Genomic DNA, 24,757 nt, shown 5'->3' with positions numbered 1-24,757 from the left:
TTCCCTAACTCTATCAACAGGTATCCTATGATATACTCTGCCTATAACAAAGAAGACAAATGCCCCCATGATTGCCACATGCTTCCTTTTCCCCTTTTCCTTTGTACAGGGGGATAACTATGAGAGAGTGTTTTTGATTGGTGATATGAATGGTAAGGTTGGGAATGTGAAGGTGGATGGAATAGTTGGTGAGTGGGGTGTGCCTGCCGAGACAGATGAGAATGGGAGTGCGTTAGTGGACATTTGTGCTGGGAGGGGGTTGGTGATAGCCAATACCCTCTTCAGGCATAAAATGATCCACAGGTATACATGGCGAGTGATGAGAAGAGTGGGTGGTGAACTGAATGAAAGGAAGGCAATGATTGATTATGTGTGTGTGGATGAAAGGATGCGAAGATGTGTAATGGATGCAAGAGTTTATAGAGGCTAGGGGAGTGGACTTTCTGACCACTACTTGGTGGTGGCCAGAATCAAAATTCAAGTAAGATGGAGGAATAGAAGAAGGGAAAGACGAGAGGAAGAAGTAGTTGCAAGGAGAGTGGAAAGGTTACAAGAGGATGAGAAAAAGGCAGAGTATAAGAGAGAAGTGGAGGAACGATTGGGCAATTATGAATTGGAGCAGATGGGAGACGTGGAAGGTGTGTGTAGGATATTTACAGAAGAAATATGTGCAGCATGTGATGTGGTGTGTGGAAGGAAGAGAAGACGGATGGGGGTGCAAGGAACAGCGTGGTGGACTGAAGAGGTGAAACAGGCTGTGGCACAAAAGAAGAAAGCATACAATGAATGGATGAGAAATAGGGGTGTGGAAGAAGTTAAGAGGCCGAAGAGAGAGTTATATGTAGAAAGAAAGAGAGAGGTGAAAAGATTAGTAAGAGAGAGTAAGAAGAGAGTGGATGAGGAATTTGGAAGGAATTTGAGTGTAAAGTGGAGGGACTGTAAGAAAATGTTCTGGAAAGAGGTGAAAAGAGTAAGACAGGGTGGAAGTGAAGTTAGCAGGGGAGTGAAAGATAAAAATGGTATTTTACTAGTGGAGAAGGGAGAAAAAGTGAGCAGATGGAGAGAACACTTTAAGGAATTGTTGAACATAGAGGATGGAAGTAATGCGAGTATAAGTGGCTGGGGAATGGCTGGGAGAAGGAGGGAGGTGAGAAGACAGGAAGAAATCAGTAGGATAGAAGTTGTGGAAGCAATGAAGAAAGTTAAATAAGGGGAAAGCCCAAGGAATTGATGGAGTGTGTGGTGAAATGCTGAAGCATGGGGGAGAGATAGTAGTAGAATGGATGTGGAAGATGTGCAGATTGGCCTGGGAGGAAGGTAGAGTCCCGGAGGATTGGAAGTCAGGTATAATTATTCCCTTGTACAAAGGAAAAGGGGAAAAAGAAGTGTGTGGTAATCATAGGGGCATTTGTCTTCTTAGTATAATACGAAAAGTGTATGGTAGGATACTTATTGACAGAGTTAGAGAAAGAACAGAGAAATTAGCTGGAGAAGAACAGGGAGGCTTTAGGAAGGGAAGAGGTTGTGTAGATCAGATATTCATTCTTAGATCTTTAGTGGAAAAGTTTCTAGAGAAGGGAAAGAAGTTGTATGCGGCTTTCATGGATTTGGAGAAAGCATATGACAGGGTGGATAGACATGGATTGTGGAAAGTGTTAAGAATATATGGAGTAGATGGGAAGTTGTTGAATGCTGTGAAGAGTATGTACGATGGTGCGAAGGCTGCAGTGCGTGTGGATGGTGAACTAAGTGAATTTTTCTCTTTGAAAGTTGATTTGAAACAGGGATGTGTCATGTCTCCATGGTTGTTCAATCTGTACATGGATAGGGTAATAAAAGAGGTACAAGGTAGGGTAGTGGATGTTGGAGTGGCCCTGGTGAGAGAGGATAGTGTTTGGAAACTCCCTGTACTGTTGTTTGCAGATGATACTGTGTTGTTGAGTGAAGACGAAGGGGAGCTGCAAGGCTTGGTGGATGAGTTTGAGAGAGTGTGTAAGAAACGGAATCTAAAGGTGAATGTAGGGAAGAGTAAAGTGATGGTCTTTGAGAGAGGTGAAGTCAGTGAATGTATAGCGAGGTTGGATGGTGAGGAATTGGAAAATGTGAGTACGTTTAAGTACTTGGGTAGTGTGATGAGTAAGGATGGAGGTCTGGAGGGTGAAGTGCTTGAAAGGGTACAGCAGGGAAGAAAGGTTGCTGGTTCTTTGAAAGCAGTGATAAGAAACAGGGAAGTGAGCAAGGAAGTGAAAAAGTTACTACATGACAGTATTGTGATACCAACTCTAACGTACGGAAGTGAAGCTTGGACGTTGTTGGAAGGACACAAGTCAAGAGTGAGAGCAGTGGAAATGAGTTATTTAAGAGGAGCCTGTGGAGTCACATGGAGAGACAGGCTGACGAATGCGGATATAAAGGAATGTTGTGGTGTTGATGTGGATGTGATAGGAAGTGTTATGAGGAACACACTGAGGTGGTTTGGCCATGTGGAGAGGATGGAGGGTGAAAGACTGACGAAGAGAGTGTATGTGAGTGAGGTGGAGGGGGGAAGAGGGAGGGGGAGGCTGAGGATGAGATGGAGGGATGGGGTGGAGAGGTATATGAGAGAGGGGGGGTGTGAGTTGGGAGCAGGGCAATGAAATGGCAGGGGACAGGGCGACTTGGAGGCGATTTGTTTGTGGCCACCCCAAACGGGATTGAGGCATCTGGTAATAGATAGATAGATAGACAGACTTCCAATTCTCCAGGGCCCTACTTTCCTCCCAGGCCAAGCTGCACATCTTTCATATCTATTCTGCTACTATTTCTCCCCCATGCTTCAGCATTTCACCACACACTTTCTTCATTACTTCCACTACTTCCATCCTACTGATCTCTTCCTCCCTTCTCACCGACCTCCTTGTTCCCGCCATTCCCCAGGCAGTTATATTCGCATTACTTTCACTATAACAGTTCCTTAAAGTGTTCTCTCCAAGTGCTCACTTTTTCTCCCTTCTCCACCATCAATCTACCATTTTTATCTTTCACTCCCCTACTAACTGAATATAATCATCTGGAGGAAGCATGTGCAAAATGACACAGCTAAACATCACCAGAATGAAGAGGTGACAGGATGGGGATTATTGGAGAGTGGGAATGCAGCCTGGGAGAGATGAGTGTGTATGTAGTTTTACTGGCATCTGGGTAAACATGCCTATGCTGTGAAGATGTATGACACAAACTGGAAAAGTTTCCTAGACTGTAGTGATGTACCATATCTCAATATATTCTTATCCTCAAAAGATGTTTCTGTAATACCGTAATGCATGCAGCAATCCTTACCTATTAAAAACTGTTACATCTCTCTAACCCAGTATCAATATGCTTGTACTGAAGTCTGCATACAGTAAATTACAAGAAAATGTTACTGTACTACCAGTAAAATCAAAATTAAAAATGTAAAGAAGATATGCCGGAAAGCCTAAGCCCATGAGAATATGGCCAATACAAACAAATTTTAAAAGTCCACACAGACTGCTGGTACTTTCTCTGGGATCACAATATAAAGGAAAACAAAGGTTGGGGAACAAGGCAAAGGAGCTGATCAAGTGGTGATGAAAGGATATGAGGTGAGTGGTGGGCTGCATGACATTCAATCATTAACCTTTCACTATGAGAGGTTATTTCTAAGCTGAATTAAACTTTTCTGATGGCAGGGATCTAATGGCAGCAATCACAAAATATGATGTTATCATGCTGCATGGATTAACTGAGAATTTCTTAACTACAGTATGTCCCAGCAAGGGGATTTCCCCAAGATGAATATGCTGTAATTGCCTAGGCACCAAGAATGAAGAATGACATCACTGTGCTGAAGGAATTAAGTGTACAAGTATGGCTGCTTACCATTAAAAATTTACTTACTGGAGTGTAATGCTGTATGGTAGTGAGACCTGGGCAGTAAAGGAAGAGGATATTTGTAGACTCAAACGTACAGAAATGACAATGATTAAGTGTATGTGCGGTGCATCCCTGAACACATGGCCTAGGGGGCTAGGATAACAACTGAACAGTTGAGAGGAAGGATGGGACTGGGATGTATTGGTGCTGTGATGAGGAGAGGTAGTTTCAGATGGTTTGGGCATGTAAAGATGATGGAGGATGACAAATGGGTGTGGAAGGTGAAAAGTACAAATGTCAGGACTGGAGCTGAAAGAGGCAGACTGAAAAAGGCCTGGGAGAAGGTCATGGCATGTGACCTCAGTGACAAGAAACTGAACTGGGAGGCTGCCCAAGACTGAGAAGCATGGACAGCTGCCATTAGGTGACCAAGGCTGATGCATGCAAGTATGCTGGAGCCTTTATAAATGATACGACTAAACAATACAACTGCCCAACAGCCAATAACCATTATAGCACTATCAATTGGTAAAGGGATTTCAAAGATCTTTCAATGGAAGAGATGTGAAATAGCTTTTTACAAAGATGTAAAACTATAGTACAGTACAGCTACACATCCCATCCAAACCCATACAACAACCTGGCACATCAACAGATGACACAATTAGTGTTTAACAACTGGCATGGAGGAAGAAACGTGAAACAGACACCAAAAGAGGTTAACTAGACCACTATGAAATACAACAGATACTGCAGGTCACATTATGACATGTATTGCATGTCAGAAATGAAAATAACCTATAGCAATGGTTTGAGTGCCAAGTAGCTGCCTCTCTGGGAAAATGTGGTTCATGAGGCAAATGCCAACCTTACAGCCTTCTATGTACATGCTGAAGTAAAACTACATTAAAAGGAGTGACAACATTGAAGAGGGAAGACAAATCACTTGCTTCAACCTGCAAGGAGAGCTGCAGAGCTGAAAGACAAGTGTATTTATGCGAAGGCCATCCGATCAGCGAAGTTAAGCAACGTTGGGTCTGGTTAGTACTTGGATGGGTGACCGCCTGGGAACACCAGATGCTGTTGGCATCCCTACGTGTCAAGTGGGGTTGGTGGAGGATTAGTGCCCCTCCCTGTAAAACAATTAACTCTAAGCCGTTGGCCACCCCGTTTGGGATACATGGCGTCTGGCAATGAATGAATGAATGAATGAACCTAAAGCCACTCCTGAGGAGCTTAGCCTATTCTCCAGACCAAAACTCACAGATACAGATCTCACTGTGGAGGATGTGAAAAAGCAATCAAAGCACTCACAAAGACAATTCTGACCCCGTCCCTAATAGAGTGCACTCGAAGGTACTAAAGGAATGTGTATCAAATCTTGCTCTTCCACTTCTGTTGTTTTGCAGAGACAATAAACACAGGGACACTTCATGATGACTGGAAGTTTGCCACAATCACTGCCACCTTCAAAAAGGGGGATAAAAGGGACCCTAAAAATTATCAACCTCTGAGTCGCACCTCAGTGCCTTGCAAAATACTAGCAAAAATACTCTGGACATGAATTATGGGCCACCTTCAAAGGAACATATTATAACTGACCAAGAGAACACCAACATGGATTCAAGTCCAAAAGGTTCAACCTAACTCAACTCTTAAAGTATCATACTCTGAAGACATGGAATTAACCAGGATGAGAGAGAATTCACTGATGTAATATACTGTATATTTGCACTGCAGAAAGGCATTTCCCCCCCCCCATACACTGTAATGCCAAACAATATGCTGGAAGGTAAGCTTCACACAGTAAAGAATGATGGAGATACTGCAGTACCGTAGATCAAAAGCTTCTCGCAGAGCCGGAAACAAATGTCTGCATCATTGGTCTTAAGTAAGAATGGCCAAAGGTGTTCAGCAAAGTACCAAAGGGCAGCATTTTTTGCTCACTCCCATTTCAGGTTTATGTTAATCAATAGCCAGATGCCATAATCCCATAAGGTGTAGCCATTTGTCTTTGAGTTGGTGGTTTACCAGGGAGGGGCACTAACCCTCTGCCAATCCACCTGTCGACATGTAGGGATCATGCATAATGCCATACCCTACCAGAGGACATTCAGTCTTGTGAGAAGCTACTTGCTGATGGTGTCAAGATATATGAGAAAATAAAATCTCCACTCCACAGAGATGCCCCTCAGTTCCACATACTCAAACTGTAACACTGGGGTAAAAATTGGCTGCTGACATATAACAAAATTAAGTGCATAGTAATGCCCATATGCAAAGACACCCTTATTACAGTACGAGTAAGTCTATCCAGTAAGAAGCGGCTGTTTGACTTTGAGATCCTTGTTTTACAGGGAGGGGCACTAACCCTCCACCAACCCACTTGCTGACACGTAGGGAACAAGTACCAGCAAAGGTTGGTTACATAGTTACCACCCAGCATTGTCAATGGTTTCCAGGCTTACAGAAAACCATCAGGTTTGTCACTCAATGTAAAGTCACCTGAAAACGAAAGAAAAGCAGCTAATAAAAAGTGACAGGAAAGATGGGAGAAACAGGAAGAAGGGAGGGCAGACATGGAAAAAGAAAGATAATGGTAGAGTAAACTGGGGTAACTTCGCCGTGCATGGTGGTTTTTGCTAAATACAAACCACCACATATGGAATATTGACATTTTTATTACTTTATCTATACCTTCAGCCCTTTTGCTAAAGATATCTATAATTGTTTTGGTTAAAAAAAAAAAAAAAAAAAAAAAGCCGCCACAAAAAAAAAAATGTCTCACGGCAAAATAACTCTGCATGACAGGGTAATTTCACAATGACCTATTAAAAAGAAAAAAAGAATTCTTCCAGTCATTAAACTAAAAAATGAAATGTTTAATGGCTTTTATTATATCACACTACATATCATACACAACTGATTATAACTGGGCCTAGGCTACCATACAGTGTGGCCTATGCCATGTATTAGGCAAAATTTACGTCGATGGCATCCATCATTGTTTCACTGGCAGAGAAGTGGGTGGCATGGTTAGAAGTTGGTCGGGAGGGGGACTCCTTTAGTACACCAAGGATGTCTGACACTACAACACACTCATCCACTCCTGTTGGCCACTGGAACACTGTCCTCGGTCCTCCAGGAGCCATGAAGCGCAGGTCCACATCACCCACCTCAATGTTCTGCATCAACACAACCGCTTTGTACCACTTCAAATCACACACTGCATCAACAAACTTCCCAACTCATCAAGGAGACTGTCCACAGGCCGTTGCAATATAGGCCAATACGTGGAAAATTTATGAGAACCTTGGAGCCTACCCAACCCCACAAACCAAGAAATCCTCCCCTGCACAATTTGCTCAACATGTGAAAGAAAAACACTCCCAACCCAAGCACCTGAAAGGATAAAGGCACTCAGACATAAGTAGCTAAAATAATTAGGCTACCTTAGTGGTGGCAGCAAAGCTGTCCTTGGTGTAGGATATCACTTTCTTGCAAAGAAATTTATCTATGTGGCATTTTCTTCTGTTTGTTGGGTGACTCATGGAGTTGGAAACCATTCAAATTCACTCAAAATATTGAATTATTTTTTAATATTTGAAACAGAGAGGAGACTGTTAATATGGCCTGAAACATGTAAATAATGGATTTTTTTTTTTTTTTATTAGAGTTTCTGCCAAAACCACAAGTTCGAGATTTTGATCTCTTTTTTTAGTAGGCTATCTTTGACAATTCTAGGACACTTTTCTTCTATGGCATTTTCATTTGGCTGGGTTATTTTCAAGAGTAAACTAAAAATAATTTGTGACAAAAATGCCATTGAAGAAAAGCATCTTACTACTGTACTGTCTAAAATACCGAAAAAATGAATCAAAATCTCGTAACTGTGTTTTTGGCTGAAACTATAATTTTACCTTTTCTTTTCTTTTTGTTTTTAATCCACCCATCCATCATCCAATCCTATGTTGCCCCATGAGGAGTGTAGGATCCCGGGGCTAGGCAAGTCGGTCCTGACATTTAAGATGAGGGTGACCAGCCTCACCCATCCCTGAGTGGCATTATGTGAGTAATAAAGGTATTACTGTATTTTACAAGTTGCCAATATGCAGTTCAGGGATATTACCACCATAAACGCACAGTATAATACCTAAGAATGCTAATGAACCCCCATAACCCCATTCGCAAATTGATATTTAAAAAGATATTGAATTTAATATTAAATTTCCCAAAATACCATACCTTGGATCTTGACTGCCAGTCCGTGTAAAAAATGCGTGTGTTTCTCCTTTCGTCTACTGCGCATGCATCTTCTAGGTGTGTTTCAGCCACTCACTGCCATACTTTTGGTCACACGACAGTATTCTACCAATCAATTTGAAGCTGGGTGGTAAACATATAACCAAATTAGGGCACCTAGTGGTTTAGTGGGTAATTAAGGCGCTCCAGTCAGATAGAGCCCGTGTAGGTTTATATCCAAGGGGTGGTTGAGGTTTATTGCTCACCTAATGCCACTCAGGGATGAATGAGGCCGGTCACTTTCATCTTAAATGTCAGGACCAACTTGCCCGACCCCAGGCTTCTACGCTCCTCATGGGGCAACATATATGGATTATATGTATAGTATACAGTAGTGCACCAACTTTCGCTACAGCAGGATTTGCGGAATCCACTTTCGCGGCATGCACCAAATATTCCCTAACTTCCACTTTCGCTTGAAAAAAATCGATTTTCGCGCACAAATTTTGGGTTTGGGACAATACTTAGAACTTTGAATTTCCTGCACCGCCCGCCCACAACCCACCACCATCTTGAATGACGTCATGTCAACACTCTGTCCACCCATTCCCGCCATTGTGTACGAGCGTGCTAGCTCCATTGTGTTGGATTCTCACGGTTCAATGGCCTCTACTATACCTGGTAGTGTGGGGAAAGGGCCTGGTGGTGTGGGGGGAGAGCCTGGTGGTGTGGGGGGAGGGCCGGGAGGCAGTGGTGGTGATAAAAAGTGGCTGGGACATTCAAAGTCGGGAGGAAAGGCCAAGGCTAAAAGAGAGTATCGTGTTGGAGTGAAGAAACGGCAGTATAATAATGAAATGAAAAGGAAGATAGTTGTTTGTATCTCACAATGCAATGTACAATAGTAATTTGATGTACTGTATTGCAAGTTAAAAATGAAAATCTGATGTTACTTTAGGATAACCGGGAACCAATTAGCCTTTTTGCCATAAAGACAATGCCCCAACTTTCGCTAATTCCACTTTCGCGCATTATTTTTGGACCCAATTAGGCGCGAAAATTGGTGCCCCACTGTATATGTATATGATGTTTTCTTCCCTTTTTGTGTTCTTGCCTTGTGCTTAAATTTTTATGATATATACAGTATCTTACTCTCAATTTACTCCAAGGGTAGAACTAAAAAGTATTTAGTAATGTGAAAACCCTTTACCAAATCTTAATGAGCTTGTGTGAAGTTGAAAGTGGGAGTTGACACATAAAATTAATGTCCCTGGTGTATTTGTGATAAAATAAGGTGATGTGTACAATTTTGTCTTTTGTCCTTCCCCTTTTTCAGTCCAGATTTACATTAAAACCAGCCAATTGTGTGTATAAAATAGAGAAATCCCTCTCTGGGAGTAGAGTGGTTTGTGAATATGTTGCTTATTTTTTGAGGTGGAGACAGAGTAGAGTACATAGGGAAGAATGCTTAAAGTGGCAGGAGGGAGCAGTAAGGAGTGACAACAGGGAGGCTTGATGGCATTGAACTGTGTTCTAGTTGGCACTGGGGGCTTCGTAGCACCTCATCCTTGGCAGTTTATTTTGCATACAGTGTTACACCTTTATATTCACATGTATGTTAATTATCATTTTGATACCAGTGTGCTGTAGTTTGTATCCATAGCATGTGGAAGATGAGGTGTAATGTGCAGAATTAATTGCTAAGAAAGAGGTGTCACGAACTAACAAAACCACTGTTAACACGACCCACTTTTATTATGTCCACCCTGAATGAATTCATGGATTTGATGACAAGTGGTAGATATTAGATATTTGCATATTGGAAGTACTGGTATAAAGAATAGTAGACTTTGATTGCTGTCACTGTTACTCAGTCTGTGATACTGGGTAAGATTTTATGCAAGTGCTGCATGCTAACTTTTAGCACTTTAATTTTTATGACCTGGCCAAAGTGTTGAGGTGTATGTAATTGCATAATTAATATTCTCTTCCACCAAATTTTGCTATTGTATATCTGAGGAAAGAATATTGTATATCAAAACAGAAATGAATTGTACTTGCCGCCAGTAATTTAATGATTGTATTTGAATACTGTATTCCTTCCTGAGATACTAGCACCTTTATCTAGTGTGAAGATTTAGAGATGTATGCAGTTTGTGTTCTAATGCTTTCCAACCGAATATTACGTCTACACTGATATCATGTTGGAATGTGTTTAGTCCATGTGTGGGAGGATAAGAGGACGAAAACACATGATGTTTACCACTGCCAGGCTGAGTTTGAACCATAGATATGAAACATAGCTGCAGGTGTTTGCTTTCTTTGATGAGTGTCAGCAGGGTTCATGGGAGTTGTTTAATGGATAAGCTAGATCACCATTTCTTCTGCTATACTGTAGTTATTTCTCAGATTCTTATGCATTGCAGTAGAAAACCAGTTTACAACCATAATGCAGGAGATAGGTGTAACTCGAGTATTACTCTCCATTTTTTTAAAAGTATACAATATAAATATATGCTCCCTACGTATTAAGTGGGGTTGGTGGAGGATTAGTGCCCCTCCCTGTAAAACAATTAACTCTAATCCTTGGCCACCTCGCTTTTGGGATACATGGCGTCTGGCATTGAATGAAGGAATGAAATTTGAAGCACGCTCTTTGCTTCCTTCTGGGTAGAAAATTCAAATCGTTCTTGCTATGGCTTCCGACGAAGTAGGATGTGATCTGTGCACTGGGTGTGATACTGATTATTTACGCATTATTAAGCATTTCAACTTGGAACCAGAGGAAGCCATTGAGTTCTTGAGAAAACACGGTGTATTTTTTCTGGTAGTTTCTGATGAGATTTGAGTGATTTTGACCTTCATTTACGTGTCAAGTGGGGTTGGTGGAGGATTAGTGCCCCTCCCTGTAAAACAATTAATTCTAAGCCCTTGACCACCCCGTTTGGGATACATGGCGTCTGGCAATGGATGGATGGATTTTTTTTCAGAAATGCTTCATTTTGCCTCCTTTCCAATCACGAACTTTGTCTGGATGAGGAGGTGAAATGAAGCATTTTTGACAGAAAAGTGGAAAACGAAGGCACAGTTCACTCAAATCACATCAAAAACCACCAGAAAAATATACTGCACAACCTGGACCGTCATATCTCTAAGGTAAGCATTCCGCTGCAGCAGGTTAGGTTAGGTTAGGTTAGGTTAGGTTTGGTTAGTTTAAGTCTGTTTGGTTAGGTTAACTGGTTGTGCAGTATACTTTTCTGGTGCTTTTTGATGCCATCTGTGTGAGTTTTGCCTTCGTTTTCTGTCAGTTAGGTTAACCGGTTGTACAGTATATTTTTCTGATGGTTTTGGATGCCATTTGATTGAGTTTTACCCTTGTTTTCTGTCGAAAATGCTTCATTTCACCACCTCATTCAAAACTCATGATTGGAAAAAGGGGCAAAATGAAGCATTTCCGACAAAAATGGTCAAAATCACTCAAAACTCATAAAAAAAACTACCAGAAAAATATATTGAACAACCTGGGAAGTGTATTGGCAATTTGTAAAAATTTACCGCAATAAACCCCAACCATCCCTTAGATATAAACCTGCACAGGCTCAATCTGATTGGAGTGCATTAATTTACTAAACCACCAGGCACCATAATTTGGTTATATGGTTACCACCCATCATGGTAAATGGTTTCCTGGTATACAGGAAACCATTTGGCTTGTCACTCATTGTAGAGTCACCCATAGACAGGAGGAGGAGGAGGGTAAACAATTTCACTTCTCAAATGCCATTTTTTAAAACAAAGGATCAAAACTTTACATAACCCTGTTAAGTCAGCATTCCTCTAAAACCTAAGCCCAACAGAAGCTGAATCCATGCAATAGTTCTGGAGCTATGGCCCTTTGGATTGGAATTATTGGTGTTGCGGCAAAATTACCGTTTCACCCTTAAGGATGAAGTAGGCAGCACTACATCAAGTGGATGGATGCTCTGAAAATAGTCAGAGAACCCCATAAAGAGTTAAAGGTAAAAATCAAGAGAAAAAAGCAAAATAACGTGGTCCTACGTTTCCTTGCAGATTAGTCATTGGTCCGCTGAAAAAAGTGGGGGTGTACACCCCCTCCCTCCAAAATTGACTGCACTAATTTGTGGCAATAAAAGGCTGTTACATACTCCTCATGTCTTCATTTTATCCACATTCTACACTTCTCATAGACCCATGTTGTCTGGTATACTTTTGGTTTGTACATTTCCAACTTCTAATCAGTTCTGCTGGTTTACTGTTTTCTTGCATGATGCTTCCATCTGCATTATATGGTGATGTTTGCTTCTTACATTTCTTGCCTCCATCCTTCAATTTGGTAATACAGTATATTCCGATGATGTCCTGCTTCTACTATCTTTCAAGTTACGATATCTTGGGTTATCATAAGTACGGTACCGCAACGTTTGTGGAGGGTTTACGGTCTACAGAACAAAAGCGCTTTACTTATTTGATGCAACCTTATCACTAGAAGGAACATACGTTTTACTGTAAAGTAAAATACAAAACAGTAATAGCATCTCACCATGATAAATCCTTCGCACAGATCAAAATGCGATCACCCAATCACGGGTACTGCAACTTGGCAAATCTTATCGGTCATCGGTTTATTAGATGAAGTCAGGGTAATTGTTATATGATGCTTTCACTATCTTACCCCTAAAAATTGAACTTTATAAAATTATGGAAACTTGGATGAGCGTGAATGTTGAAAAAAGATAAATCTGAAATATGGATAAGGTTCCTCAGATTCGGCTATATATGTATTACTACACGCTCTTACAACTATATTGATCTGAGCAGAATACTTTAAAATTTATACAACCAAATAATTTATATAAGAAGGTGCAGATCGTCAAAAATGGTAGAATATCAATTATTCTTAGGTTCCGAACTATCCAGTCGATCTGTAAACATGGCGAACCGCACAGTGAAGGATGCGCATTCTATTCACGGCACAAATCCACAATATTTAGTGGAAAAGATAATCAGAACGAGGATATATGATTCTCGATACTGGAAGGAAGAGTGCTTTGCCCTATCCGGTATGTGAATATTACTTGATTCGTCCATATTGGTCGTCAAGGGATTGTTTTTGATGCGGCTCCAAGTTGTCTCTGTAGTTTTCGGTAATTTTTTACAAGTGCACAGGGACGTCTTTTTTGGTGAAACCAAGGTATTTCTGATAGTTTTTGATGTGTTTTGAACGAATCTGACCTTCATTTCTGCCGCAAATCAGTATATTTCAAGATATCCCCCACCCCCCCTTCCCCCCACAAGAATGGGGGAGATGGGCGAACCCGGGGTTTTTGGGTGGGGGAAGTCACATAATATATTGATCTGCGTTAGAAATGAAGGTCAGAATAATTCACAGCACATCAAAAACCATCAGAAATACATTGGTTTCACCAGCCAGGCCGCTGCGCGCCGGGCCGTCTGGCCTACTCCTCACCGCCTTGCACCAACAATCGCCTGCCCGCTGTCACCAGCAAACCATTATCTCCTAAGCTAAACTAAGCTAAGCCATAAAATTCTATTTTTCCGTGCCAAGAACAATTGGGGACCTGTGGGAAAGCGGGGTTTTGGGTGGGGAAAACACGCAAAAATGACTTATTTCTGACTGAAACTGTTATTAAATTCAAACCGAAAACACTAAAATCCTTCGGAAAAATGAAATTTTAAGCTTCTTATGGAGTCCGTGTTTGCTAACTGGGGGCTTCGCCCCCCAGACCCCCCAGCCCTGGCCGTGCTTTCTAATTGAGGGGCTTCGCCCCCCAGACCCCCCCTGACATTAACCAAACCTCATCTAACCTAACCTAACCGGGTTTAAATACGAAATAATGCCTTACTCACCAGTTTACAGCTCCTGAAGTACTTACGGTAAGTTTGCAGGCTTCACAGGTCGTGGCTGGAGACGAACTGACTTTCAAATCCTGCGGGACCCTAGCGTATCTGAAATTCAAATTTGTGCGCCGGTTGTATCAGTTTGAACTTCACGCATGAGCAGATAGTGCGTGACGTAACAGTAGACACATGCTTTAGCCCCACCCATAAGTCACGTGAACCGTGACGTGATGGTAGACACACGCGAGACAGGACCACAATGCATTAGGCACGAGCCGCGATGGGTCTCACGTATCGCCAGACTATGTAGAGAGTAATTTTTCGGAAAATTTTCAAAAATCTTTTTTCGCGTTAATATTCATTTGCGGAAGTTGTTTCTAGGGTTCAAAATGTTCGCAATGGTGAGATTTAGATATCTGTAAGAGTAAAATTGAGATTCCAAATCCCTGTGCACTTGTAAAATAATACCTAGTTTTCTTTCCTTACCAGAGTAGTTTGATCAGGTTTTCCCTAACATTAGCTTCTAATTCTTGTTGTGTGCATGGTTTTTGGAGCAGTGTTTCAGCAGTTATTTTGGGGAGATTGTATGTCTAGAACAGTTATGGATTTGCTTGTGTAATGGAATAAAATATGATGGCAGTCACGATGTTTTCGTATTTCGTACTGGAATGAAGTGTTGACAGGATTAACATATGCAGTGGTCTTTTAAAAAATATTTGGATAATATGTAGTAGAAGCTGTCTATCTACTAGTATCTATCTATTGCCCGATGCAAGGAGTGGCCACAAACAAATAGCCTCTATGTTGCCCTGTCCCCTGCCATTTCACTGCCTTGCTCCCAGCTCACACACCCTTCTCTCAGATACCTACCACACTATCCCTCCATCTCATCCTTGGCCTCCTGCCTCCCTTTCATCCCCTCCACCTCATTCACATACACTCTCCTCATCAGTCTCTCACTCTCCATCCTCTTTACATGGCCAGACCATCTCAATGTGTGTAGAAGCTCATCATTCATTCATTCATTGCCAGATGCCATGTATCCCAAACGGGATGGTCAAGGCTTAGAGTTAATTGTTTTACAGGGAGGGGCACTAATCCTCCACCAACCCCACTTGACACGTAGGGAGAAAATACAAGGTAAAATCTAAGTCTCGGAAACTTTTACTGGATAACTAAAATAAGTTTGGAATGCAGAATATGATACTTAACCCCTAAAAGACAGGTGTCCGCATATGCTGTCCGAGGTTACTAGGAGCAAAAAGACAGATGTCTACATATGTGACCATGCTTCCCACCCCCTACCACCACACCCATACACCATCCCCCACTCACCCAATCACCACCCCCCATCCCGACCCTCCCCACCACCCCTCCACTGCCTCGAACCCCTCACCCCCAAACCCCCACAACCCCCCAAGTCCCTCCACAGCTCCCCAACCCTGTGCATCACCCCGTGCCAACCCTAACTCCCACCCTCCCCTTGCCCAACTCCCCACTAACCATCCTCCATGCTCCCAACCATCCACCCCCATGCCCCCCACTACCCCACCACCCCCACCCCCTATCCCCTACCCCCTACTCCCTACTCCCCACAATCTACCCCCACCACCCCTACCCCCTACCTTCTCCACCCACCACCTGCACATCCCAAACCTCTCCACCCCCATAACCACCCCACCTCTCCAACCCCCACTGCTACCCCCACCCCTCTACCCACTGCCCAAGCTGGTGATAGGGAGAGCTGGAGCTCCCGTTTCACCTGCCCTCCTGACCATCCCCCTTTGCTGAACATTTTCAGTGCTTTCATTTACACAGAGAGTAGGCCAGCATGCTCTCTTAATACCTCTGCCTTCGACTGTCTACACCATACTTCATGCGCATAATGTATCACACCTTCTGTTCCACTTTCTTAGCAATGGCCGCTGCAATCTTACTTTCAAAAGAGGTGGTACCTTGGATTGCCACCACCAGCAGGTTAAGGCTGGCGGCACAGGGTCCTCCCAGTCACCATCAAACGACTGTGCCGGCAGCGACTAGTGTGATTTCCAGCCATGTTCATCAGCAGAGAAGTGAAAATGCCGCCTTATTCTTCACCAACATCCGTGGGCTTAGTACCAACTTAAATTCAGTCCATTTTTTCCTACAGTCCATATCCCTTCTTGTCTTATTCCTCACAGAACCACAAATCTCACCAACTACTGATATATCCCCATATTGTTTTCCCGGTTACCGTCTCCTCACAAACTTCTGTAACAGGGGTGGCACCTGTTGTTATATCAAATCCCAATATGCAGTTGACACCATTTTAAACTTCACTTCACTCAGTTTTGATTATTCATTGTATAAACTAAACTGTCAAAATATTACCAAATATATCTGTGTACTGTAGTCTACCGCTCCCCTGGTGCTTCTTCTGAACCCAGTGTATTTGAGTCCATTTCCACACAGTTGAGTAACCTTAACCTTGCCCTTAGCAACGAAATTACCATTTTGGGTGATTTTAACATACATAATGTCGAATGGTTATTGCATTCTGCCAGGATTGATGATGCTGGTCTAGAGTGCAAGCTGTTTGTAGAATCGATTAATCTCACACAACTGGTAAAGCAACCAACCAGAATACCAGATAATCCTGGCCATAATGCCCATCTTTTGGATCTGTTCCTGACAAATAATCCAGATCAGTACAGGATAGAGGTATTACCTCCACTTGGATCCTCTGACCACAGTCTCATGAAAGCCTCATTAGTTAGCCCCCCCAAACCTCCCCATTCTGAACCTGTCAGGGTGACCCGATGGCATTTTGATAGGGCAAACTGGGATGAATTTAGAAATTATCTTGCTGACATTCCATGGTTGTCTTTCTTCTCTAATGATGTCAGTTCTACCCAGTCTCACATTTGTGACTTAAGACTAGCTGGTATGGATTTATTCATACCAAGTCAGCAATTCACTAAAAGAATGAACTCTCCAAAATGGTTTGATAGCAACTGTGCCAGAGCAACAGCCCAGAAGTCATCAGCATATAACTATTACTTAAAATCAAAAACATCTGAATCACTCTCTCAATTTAAAATTGCTAGAAACCATGCAAAAGCTGTAATACCCATCCATCCATCATCCAATCCTACATTGCCCCATGAGGAGCGTAGGAGCCAGGGGCTAAGCAGTTGGTCTCGACATTTAAGATGAGAGTGACCAGCCTCACTCATCCCTGAGTGGCATTACATGAGCAGTCAACCCCAACCACCCCTTGGATATAAACCTTCACCGGCTTAATCCAACTGAAGCGCAATAACTACCCACTAAACCACCAGGTGCCAAAATTTGGTTGTATGGTTACCACCCAGCATAGTAAATGGTTTCCTGGTGTACAGGAAACCATTTGGCTTGTCACTCAATGTAGTCACCCACAGGCAGAAGGAAAAGGAAAGAATGAAGGAATGAAAGACGGAAGAGGGAGTGTAGTCACCCGTAGCCAGAAGGACAAGGAAAGAAAGACAGAAGAGGATGGAAGAAAGGAAAGGGCAGACACCCGAGAGCAGCACTACATCGAGTGAGTTGATAATGAGTGCCCCCACCTGCCACAAAGAAGCTGTAATAAATCTTGCTAAATCAAACTTTCTTCAAAACCAAGTATCAGAACTGCTTAACAACCCTAATGACAATAGAATATTCTGGTCAACTCTCAGTTCTTTCAATAATAACTTTAACAAGTCATCATCCATTCCCCCACTAAAATCTCCAGATGGCAACATTACAAATGACCTGCATGGGAAAGCAGATATCTTTGCCAGTACATTTGCCAGAAATTCTACCTTAGAGGAAGCCAGGCAGAACATCCCAGCACTAGAACTTGACTCTCCCGAAATTGTTCCACCTAAAATACAGACAAGGTACATGAAATCCATCCTTGACAATTTACTTACCAACAAAGCTCCAGGCCTAGATGGAATTCCACCAAGTGTTTAAAAAAGGAGAAGAGGGATAATCGGGATATTATAGGTGAGCAGTATGTGAAGAATGATGAAAGAAGGGTAGTGGTGAACAGTGAGGATATTAAAGGTGCATGGAGAGAGCGCTATACCAGGTTGTTGAATGAGGAGTTTGACTGGGACAGGGAAGGTTTGGAGCCAGCAGATCCAGTGTCTGGCCCTTGGCCTTTGATTGATGTTGCTACTGTGAGTGAGGGAATAGGCAGGATGAAGGTGTGGAAGGCAGCAGGTGTGTCTGAGTTGACTGCCGAAATGTTGAAGGCCTCAGGCAGTATAAGGGGTGAGGTTAGGCACTGACCTGATAAATAGGATTATTTATGAGTGTGTTGTCCCAGATGATTGGCTGAAGAGTGTAATCGTAAATGTGTATTAAGGGAAGGGTGATGCCCTGGAAAGAGGAAATTATAGAGGTATAAAATTTTTAGATCAAATAATGAAGGTAATGGAGAGAGTTTTAGAAGGTATAATTAGAGAAAGAGTGAATATGGATGAGATGCAGTTTGGGTTTATGCCAGGTAGGGGGACTACTGATGCCATATTCATTGTTTGACAACTTCAGGAAAAATATATTGGTAGGAGAAGGGATCTTTATTTTCTTTTTGTTGGTTTGGAAAAGGCCTTTGACAGAGTCCCTAGAGAGGTGGTTAAGTGGGCAATGAGAAAGCTTGGCTTGGAGGAGTGGCTGGTTAGGATGGTTATGGCTATGAATGTGGGTGCTCACACCCAGGTAAGAGTGAATGGAGATTTGAGTGATGAGTTTTCCATGAATGTTGGTGTGCACCAGGGGTCAGTTTTGAGTCCCATGTTGTTTATCATGGTACTTGAAGCCCTTTCACGTGACTTTAGAAACGGACTCCCGTGGGAGTTGTATGCTGATGATTTGGTTTTGATTGCAGAGAGCGAAAGGGAGGCGAAGGAAAGGTTTGGTAAGTGGAGAAATGGTATGGGGCACAAGGGCTTAAGGGTAATGCAGATAAAACAAAAGTGATGATATCTAGGGTTGGTGGTGATACTGTCAAAGACGAGGGAGAGTGGCCATGGGCGTGGGAAGTAATTCCATCTTGTGCTGTGTTTGTGATAAATGGGTGCATAAAAGATGTAGTGGTATCAGAGGTAGACTGCGAGCTAATGCTGATTTTATGTGTACAGCGTGTCGGGGAGAGCAGGTGGAGATTGTCAGACGTGAAAGGATTGAACTTGCTGGTGAATCTCTTGAGTGTGTGGAAGAGTTTTGTTATTTGGGAGACATGTTGTGAGCTGGAGGTGGGGCTGGAGCTAGCTCTGTGGCTAGGGTGAGAAGTTGTTGGAAGAAGTTCAGAGAGCTCTTGCGTCTCCTGATATTGAAAGGACTCTCCCTACGTGCTAAGGGGTCTTTGTATGCAGCATGTGTTAGGAGTGTAATGCTGTATGGTAGCGAGACCTGGGCAGTGAAAGAGGAGGATATTCGTCGGCTCAGACATACAGAAATGACAATGATTAGTTGGATGTGTAGTGCTTCCCTGCGTTCAAGGTCTGGGGGGGGGGTTTACGATGGAAGAGTTGAGAAATAGGATGGGACTGGAGTGTATTGGTGTTGTGATGAGGAGAGGTAGATTTAGATGGTTTGGACATGTGGAGAGGATAGGGGATGATAATTTGGTGAGGTAGGTGAGAAGTGTTAATATTGGGGGTGGAGTTATGAGGGGTAGACCGAGAAAGACACGGGACGAGGTCATTAAGTGTGACCTCAGGGTTAAGGGACTGAACAGGGAGGCTGCAATGGATTGTGCAGCATGGAGAGCCGCCATTAGGTGACCAAGGCCGACACATGCAAGCATGTTGGAGCCATTAAAAATGAAACGTTCCCCAGAACTTGCCTCTGTTCTTGCTAAGTTATTCAGACTATGCATACGTACTTCTTCATTCCCTAATTCATGGAAAGAAGCCAATATCCACCCAATTCCAAAGAAAGGAAGTTCCTCTGACCCCTCTGATTACAGACCAATAGCTGTAACATCTTCTCTCGGTAAGGTTTTAGATAAGCACATAGTTAAACATCTTGAATCCAACAACTTAATTAGTAATAGACATTATGGTTTTCGCCAAGAAAGATCCACCATTGACATACTTAATCTCCTGACTCATACCATCCATCAGTCAGTTGACCTACATGGAGGAACTCACGCAGTAGCCCTGGATATTTCTAAAGTTTTCGATAGAGTGTGGCACCATTCTATGTTGTCCAAACTCCCTTGCTATGGACTAAACTCTTTTGTTCCTTTGATTTCCTCATATCTCAGCAACAGAAAAATAAAAGTAAACGTAGATGATGTATATTCCAATTTCCGCTCAATTAACGCCGGCATGCTGCAGGGATCAGTTCTGGCACCAACCCTGTTCCTCGTTCATATTAATGATCTCTTATCTGTCACCCACAATCCCATCCATTCATATGCAGATGACTCAGCACTTCATAGTTCATTCACACACAGACATCCATTTACAAAATCTGATATCTATAACTCTCAACTCAGTACAGCCATCTCTTTAAATCAAGACTTATCCATGATCAGTGAATGGGGACAAAATAACCTTGTCTCATTTAATGCTAGTAAAACTAAATAGGGTGCTGGTTCCTTGAAAGCAGTGATAAGAAGCAGGGATGTGAGCATGGAAGTGAAAAAGTTATGACATGAAAGTATTGTGATACCAATTCTAACGTATGGAAGTGAAGCTTGGATGTTGCTGGAAGGACACAAGTCAAGAGTGAGAGCAGTGGAAATGAGTTATTTAAGAGGAGCCTGTGGAGTCACATGGAGAGACAGGCTGACAAATGAGGATATAAAGGAGCGTTGTGGTGTGGATGTGGATGTGATAGGAAGCGTTAGGAGGAATACACTGAGGTGGTTTGCCCATGTGGAGAGGATGGAGGGTGAAAGACTGATGAAGAGAGTGTATGTGAGTGAGGTGGAGGGGGGAAGAGGGAGGGGGAGGCTGAGGATGTGATGGAGGGATGGGGTGGAGAGGTATATGAGAGAGGGGGATGTGAGTTCGGAGCGGGGCAATGAAATGGCGGGGGACAGAACGACATGGAGGCGATTTGTTTGTGGCCACCCCGAACGGGATTGAGGCGTCTGATAATAGGTAGATAGATAGAGAAAACTAAATACAGGTACGTATATACAATTTATTAATAGACAGGTATTGCCAGAATCATATATTACCTTCAATGCTACAAATATTCCCATTTCCAAAAGTATTGAAATTCTCGGCATCTCGCTTAACAATGTCCTCAGCTGGACCTCTCATGTCAGATCACTTGCTAAAACCGCCTCAAAGACACTTGGATTATTGTACAGAGTCCGTAACTTCTTCACTGATGAGCAGTTAGCTATAATTTATGAGTCATGTGTGCTCTCAGCTTGAATACTGCTCAGCCTTGTGAAATGGATGTGGAGAGGTTGCATTAAAACAACTGGACAAAATTCAGAACAAAACTGTTAGAATTATTAATAACCCTGCTATTACTAACCAACTACCTCCCCTACAAGTAAGAAGGAATGTTGCCTCCCTTGCGTTATTTTACATATTTTTTTATAGCAAATGCTCAGGCGAAGTTGAATCCATTGTGCCACCTCTCCATGCCTTCCATCGTGCTACACTGGCATCTGGCAGCGCTCATGACTGGAATGTTGCTCAGCCATACTGCAGAACTTCTGCCTATCAGAATTCTTTCATTCCCCTAACTGCATCTCTCTGGAACTTGATTCCCCAGAGTTGTTTCCCTCCAAACTTCAACTTACAGCTGTTCAAGTCTAACTGTTACAGATATTTTATGAACAGAGGACACCAGTAATCTGGTGCATGGATTTTTTTTTTTTTTTTTTATTCATTTGTTTTTCCTTCCTCTGTTCTGTTATTAAAAAAAAATAAAAAAAAACTCCCCACCCCCTACTTCCCACCCTCCACCCATCATATCCCACCCCCCACCCTACCCCCCACATCATCCCACAACCCCCCTCACCACCACCACCACCCCCAACAAACCCCCCACCATATCGTACCCCCCAATTATGTCTGTCCTGAGCGTGTCAAAACATTCTGATGCCCGTCTTTTAGGGGTTAAGGTGGCAAATCAGATAAAGAGAACAAACAGGGATGTCATAGGTGAGCAGTGTGTGAAGAATGATGGGTAATTCTTTACCAGTGGGCACAGCAATTCTACCTATATTTTAACAAACTCATGATCTCAGGGTAGGTAATTTTGGTACATATGCAGCACAGATAGTTAAATGTTGAATTGTGACTGCAAGAAGTGAATGGAAAACAAATATATATGTAGCTGTATACAGTAATCCCTCTAATATCCGAACGCCCAATATCCGAACATCCCCACTAACCGGACATAATCCTCCTGGGATCCAATATTCCCAAAATGGGCCAAAAAGTGCAAAAAATTCGAAACAAATCTGACTTTTTTCCCTCCCGTAATTTGAAATTCCCGCCTGGCGCCGTACAGCTGTTACACCATGGTCCCTTCACCCCTTCCTTCCTCCCCCTCCCCCCTCCCCTGTCAGGGTTGCCATTTGGTATTTTTCATTACCAAGTGTGGGCCAATTTGGTAATGAAAAATTCATTTGGTAATGAATCAGAATAATGTATTACCAAATGGATTTTTCACATGTATGAGGATACACAGGATGGAGATGGTGGATTGTTTGCTCTCTCTGATTAATCTGCTACCCTACATAGAGTGAAAATAATCAACATGGTGTTAATTATAAGGAGAGTGATAAACATGTATTTCCTCTTGTATATATAATGAGTGAAGAATAAATGCTAGCTTTATGAATTTGGTAATGAAAAGTTAAATTTGGTAATGAAAGTTGAGGAGATTGGTAATGTGGCCGTTGCGATGTGGCAACTCTGTTACCCCACCAACATCAACAGTCACAGTCTAACTCCGATCGAGAGCAGATGCTTATAGCAGTGGAAGCCACAGGTGCTTGTTTTTTGTGAATAAACAGTGAATAAACTGCAATACCTCGCCACTAGAACACACAGGAATTTACAGTGTTGTGCAGTGATAAGAAATTAGAATTTAGAGTGCAGAGGATTAACTGTGGACTGCAAACTGGCGGTTCACACCAGTCCAGGAGCAAGGGACTTGTAAGTACCCAGAATGTTTAATATTGTATAAATTCACCTCTAAAACCTCATTTCATGGTTCTTTTGCATTTATTTCAGTCTTTTATGTCCCTTATTGGTGTGATTTGGGTTCTAAATAGGTGCAGTGCATGTCCAGAGGGAGTTGTATAGGTGTTTTTCTGAGTTAGGGTCCATAAGTACAAGTCCATAAGCTGGGGCCCAATATCCGGACAGGACCACTATCCGGACCTGCCTATGGCTCTATTACATCGGATATTGGAGGGATTACTGTACCTATTTTTGAGTATTTAAAGAAATGGCCTAGTCACCCCTGGCAGTGTTTACTGACGATCTCTGACTGGCCGCATGATTACTAACCATCACTCTTACTGGATGCGTCAGTGTATCCTGTGTCGAAGCTATGGGACACCTAATTATTTAACCAAACCTAACCTAACTAAACCAAACTTAGTCCAACCTAACCTCACTTGGATTTGACAGCCAGGTTTCAAATTAAGAAATGCTTTTTAGGAATGTTAAATATGACCAGCTACTGGTAAACCAGTGGAATATTTACGCATTCTAAATCCTGATTTACAGTTCTCACGGGTATGTTTTTAAAAAATGCCCAGTAGCTTTGGTAATCCAGGAATTATAACAGGTTATCTGTGAAAGACTCATTTCAATAGAAAATATGGAAGGGCTGCACCCATTTGGTAAAGACGATGGATGATGATAGAGGAAAGGCAGTGGTAAACAGTGAGGATATTGAGGATGCCTAGAGAGTGCACTATAACCGGTTGCTGAATGAGGCGTTTGACTGAAACAGGGAAGGTTTGGAGTCACCAGATCTAGTGTTTTAGCTCTTGCCCTTTGATTGATGCCGCTGCTGTAAGCAGGTCAATAGGCAAGATGCAGGTGGGAAAGGCAGCAGGTGTATCTGGGTTGACTGCTGAAATGCTGAAGACCTCATGAGAAATTATTGGTGTTAGTTATCATTCATTCTCATTCATTGCCAGACGCCATGTATCCCAAACGGGGTGGCCAGCGGCTTAGAGTTATCGATTTGATAAAATATGATTATATATGAGTGTGTTTTCCCAGAAGATTGGCTGAAGAGTGTGATAGTAAATGTTTTTTTTTGTTTTTTGTTTTTTTAATGTGATGAAGAAAGGACCAAAGGCAACGAGCCCACAAAACTGTTCCTTCTAAGAGAAAAACAAATACAAGAGAGAGCCAAATTCAAGATCTGATCATTTCGAGATGCCTGGACACATTGCATTTGAAAGACTGGAGATCATAGGAAGCAGGAAATACAGACAGAGGAAGACAGTTCCAGAGTTGACCTGTTGCATAAATGAAAGACTGGGAGTAACGGTTAACTCTTGCATTAGAGAGTTGGACAGAAAAGGGATGAGAGTTTGCTGCTAGACGGGTGCTACGCGCCCGTCATAAAGGTGGAGGGATGCGTGCAGACAGTTCAGAGGAGCAGTGACCATTGAAATTGCTATAGCAAAGAGATAAAGATGCAACAGTGCAGTGAAGAGACAGAGGTTGAAGGGAGTCAGTAAGTGGAGGAGAGTTAATGAGGTGAAAAGCCTTTGACTCCACCCTATTGAGAAGAGCTGTATATGGGG

At 42.5% G+C, this 24,757-nt stretch overlaps 1 protein-coding gene across 1 annotated transcript in view; it reads left to right on the top strand.

Moving 5' to 3' along the window:
* The first annotated feature begins 13,066 nt into the window (after positions 1-13,066).
* Prp38 (pre-mRNA processing factor 38) overlaps positions 13,067-24,757 on the top strand; it is a 93,573-nt gene continuing 81,882 nt past the window's right edge. The window contains exon 1 of the mRNA XM_080283749.1: positions 13,067-13,196. Coding sequence (XP_080139875.1) covers positions 13,067-13,196 — 130 coding nt within the window. The remainder of the gene's footprint in view (positions 13,197-24,757) is intronic.

This window comes from Coenobita brevimanus, chromosome 13, assembly GCF_032717465.1.
Source record: "Coenobita brevimanus isolate Jiangsu-jjx chromosome 13, ASM3271746v2, whole genome shotgun sequence".
Classification (NCBI taxonomy): domain Eukaryota; kingdom Metazoa; phylum Arthropoda; class Malacostraca; order Decapoda; family Coenobitidae; genus Coenobita; species Coenobita brevimanus.
Note: the sequence above shows the minus strand (reverse complement) of the source record. Positions and strands in the feature narration are given on the sequence as shown.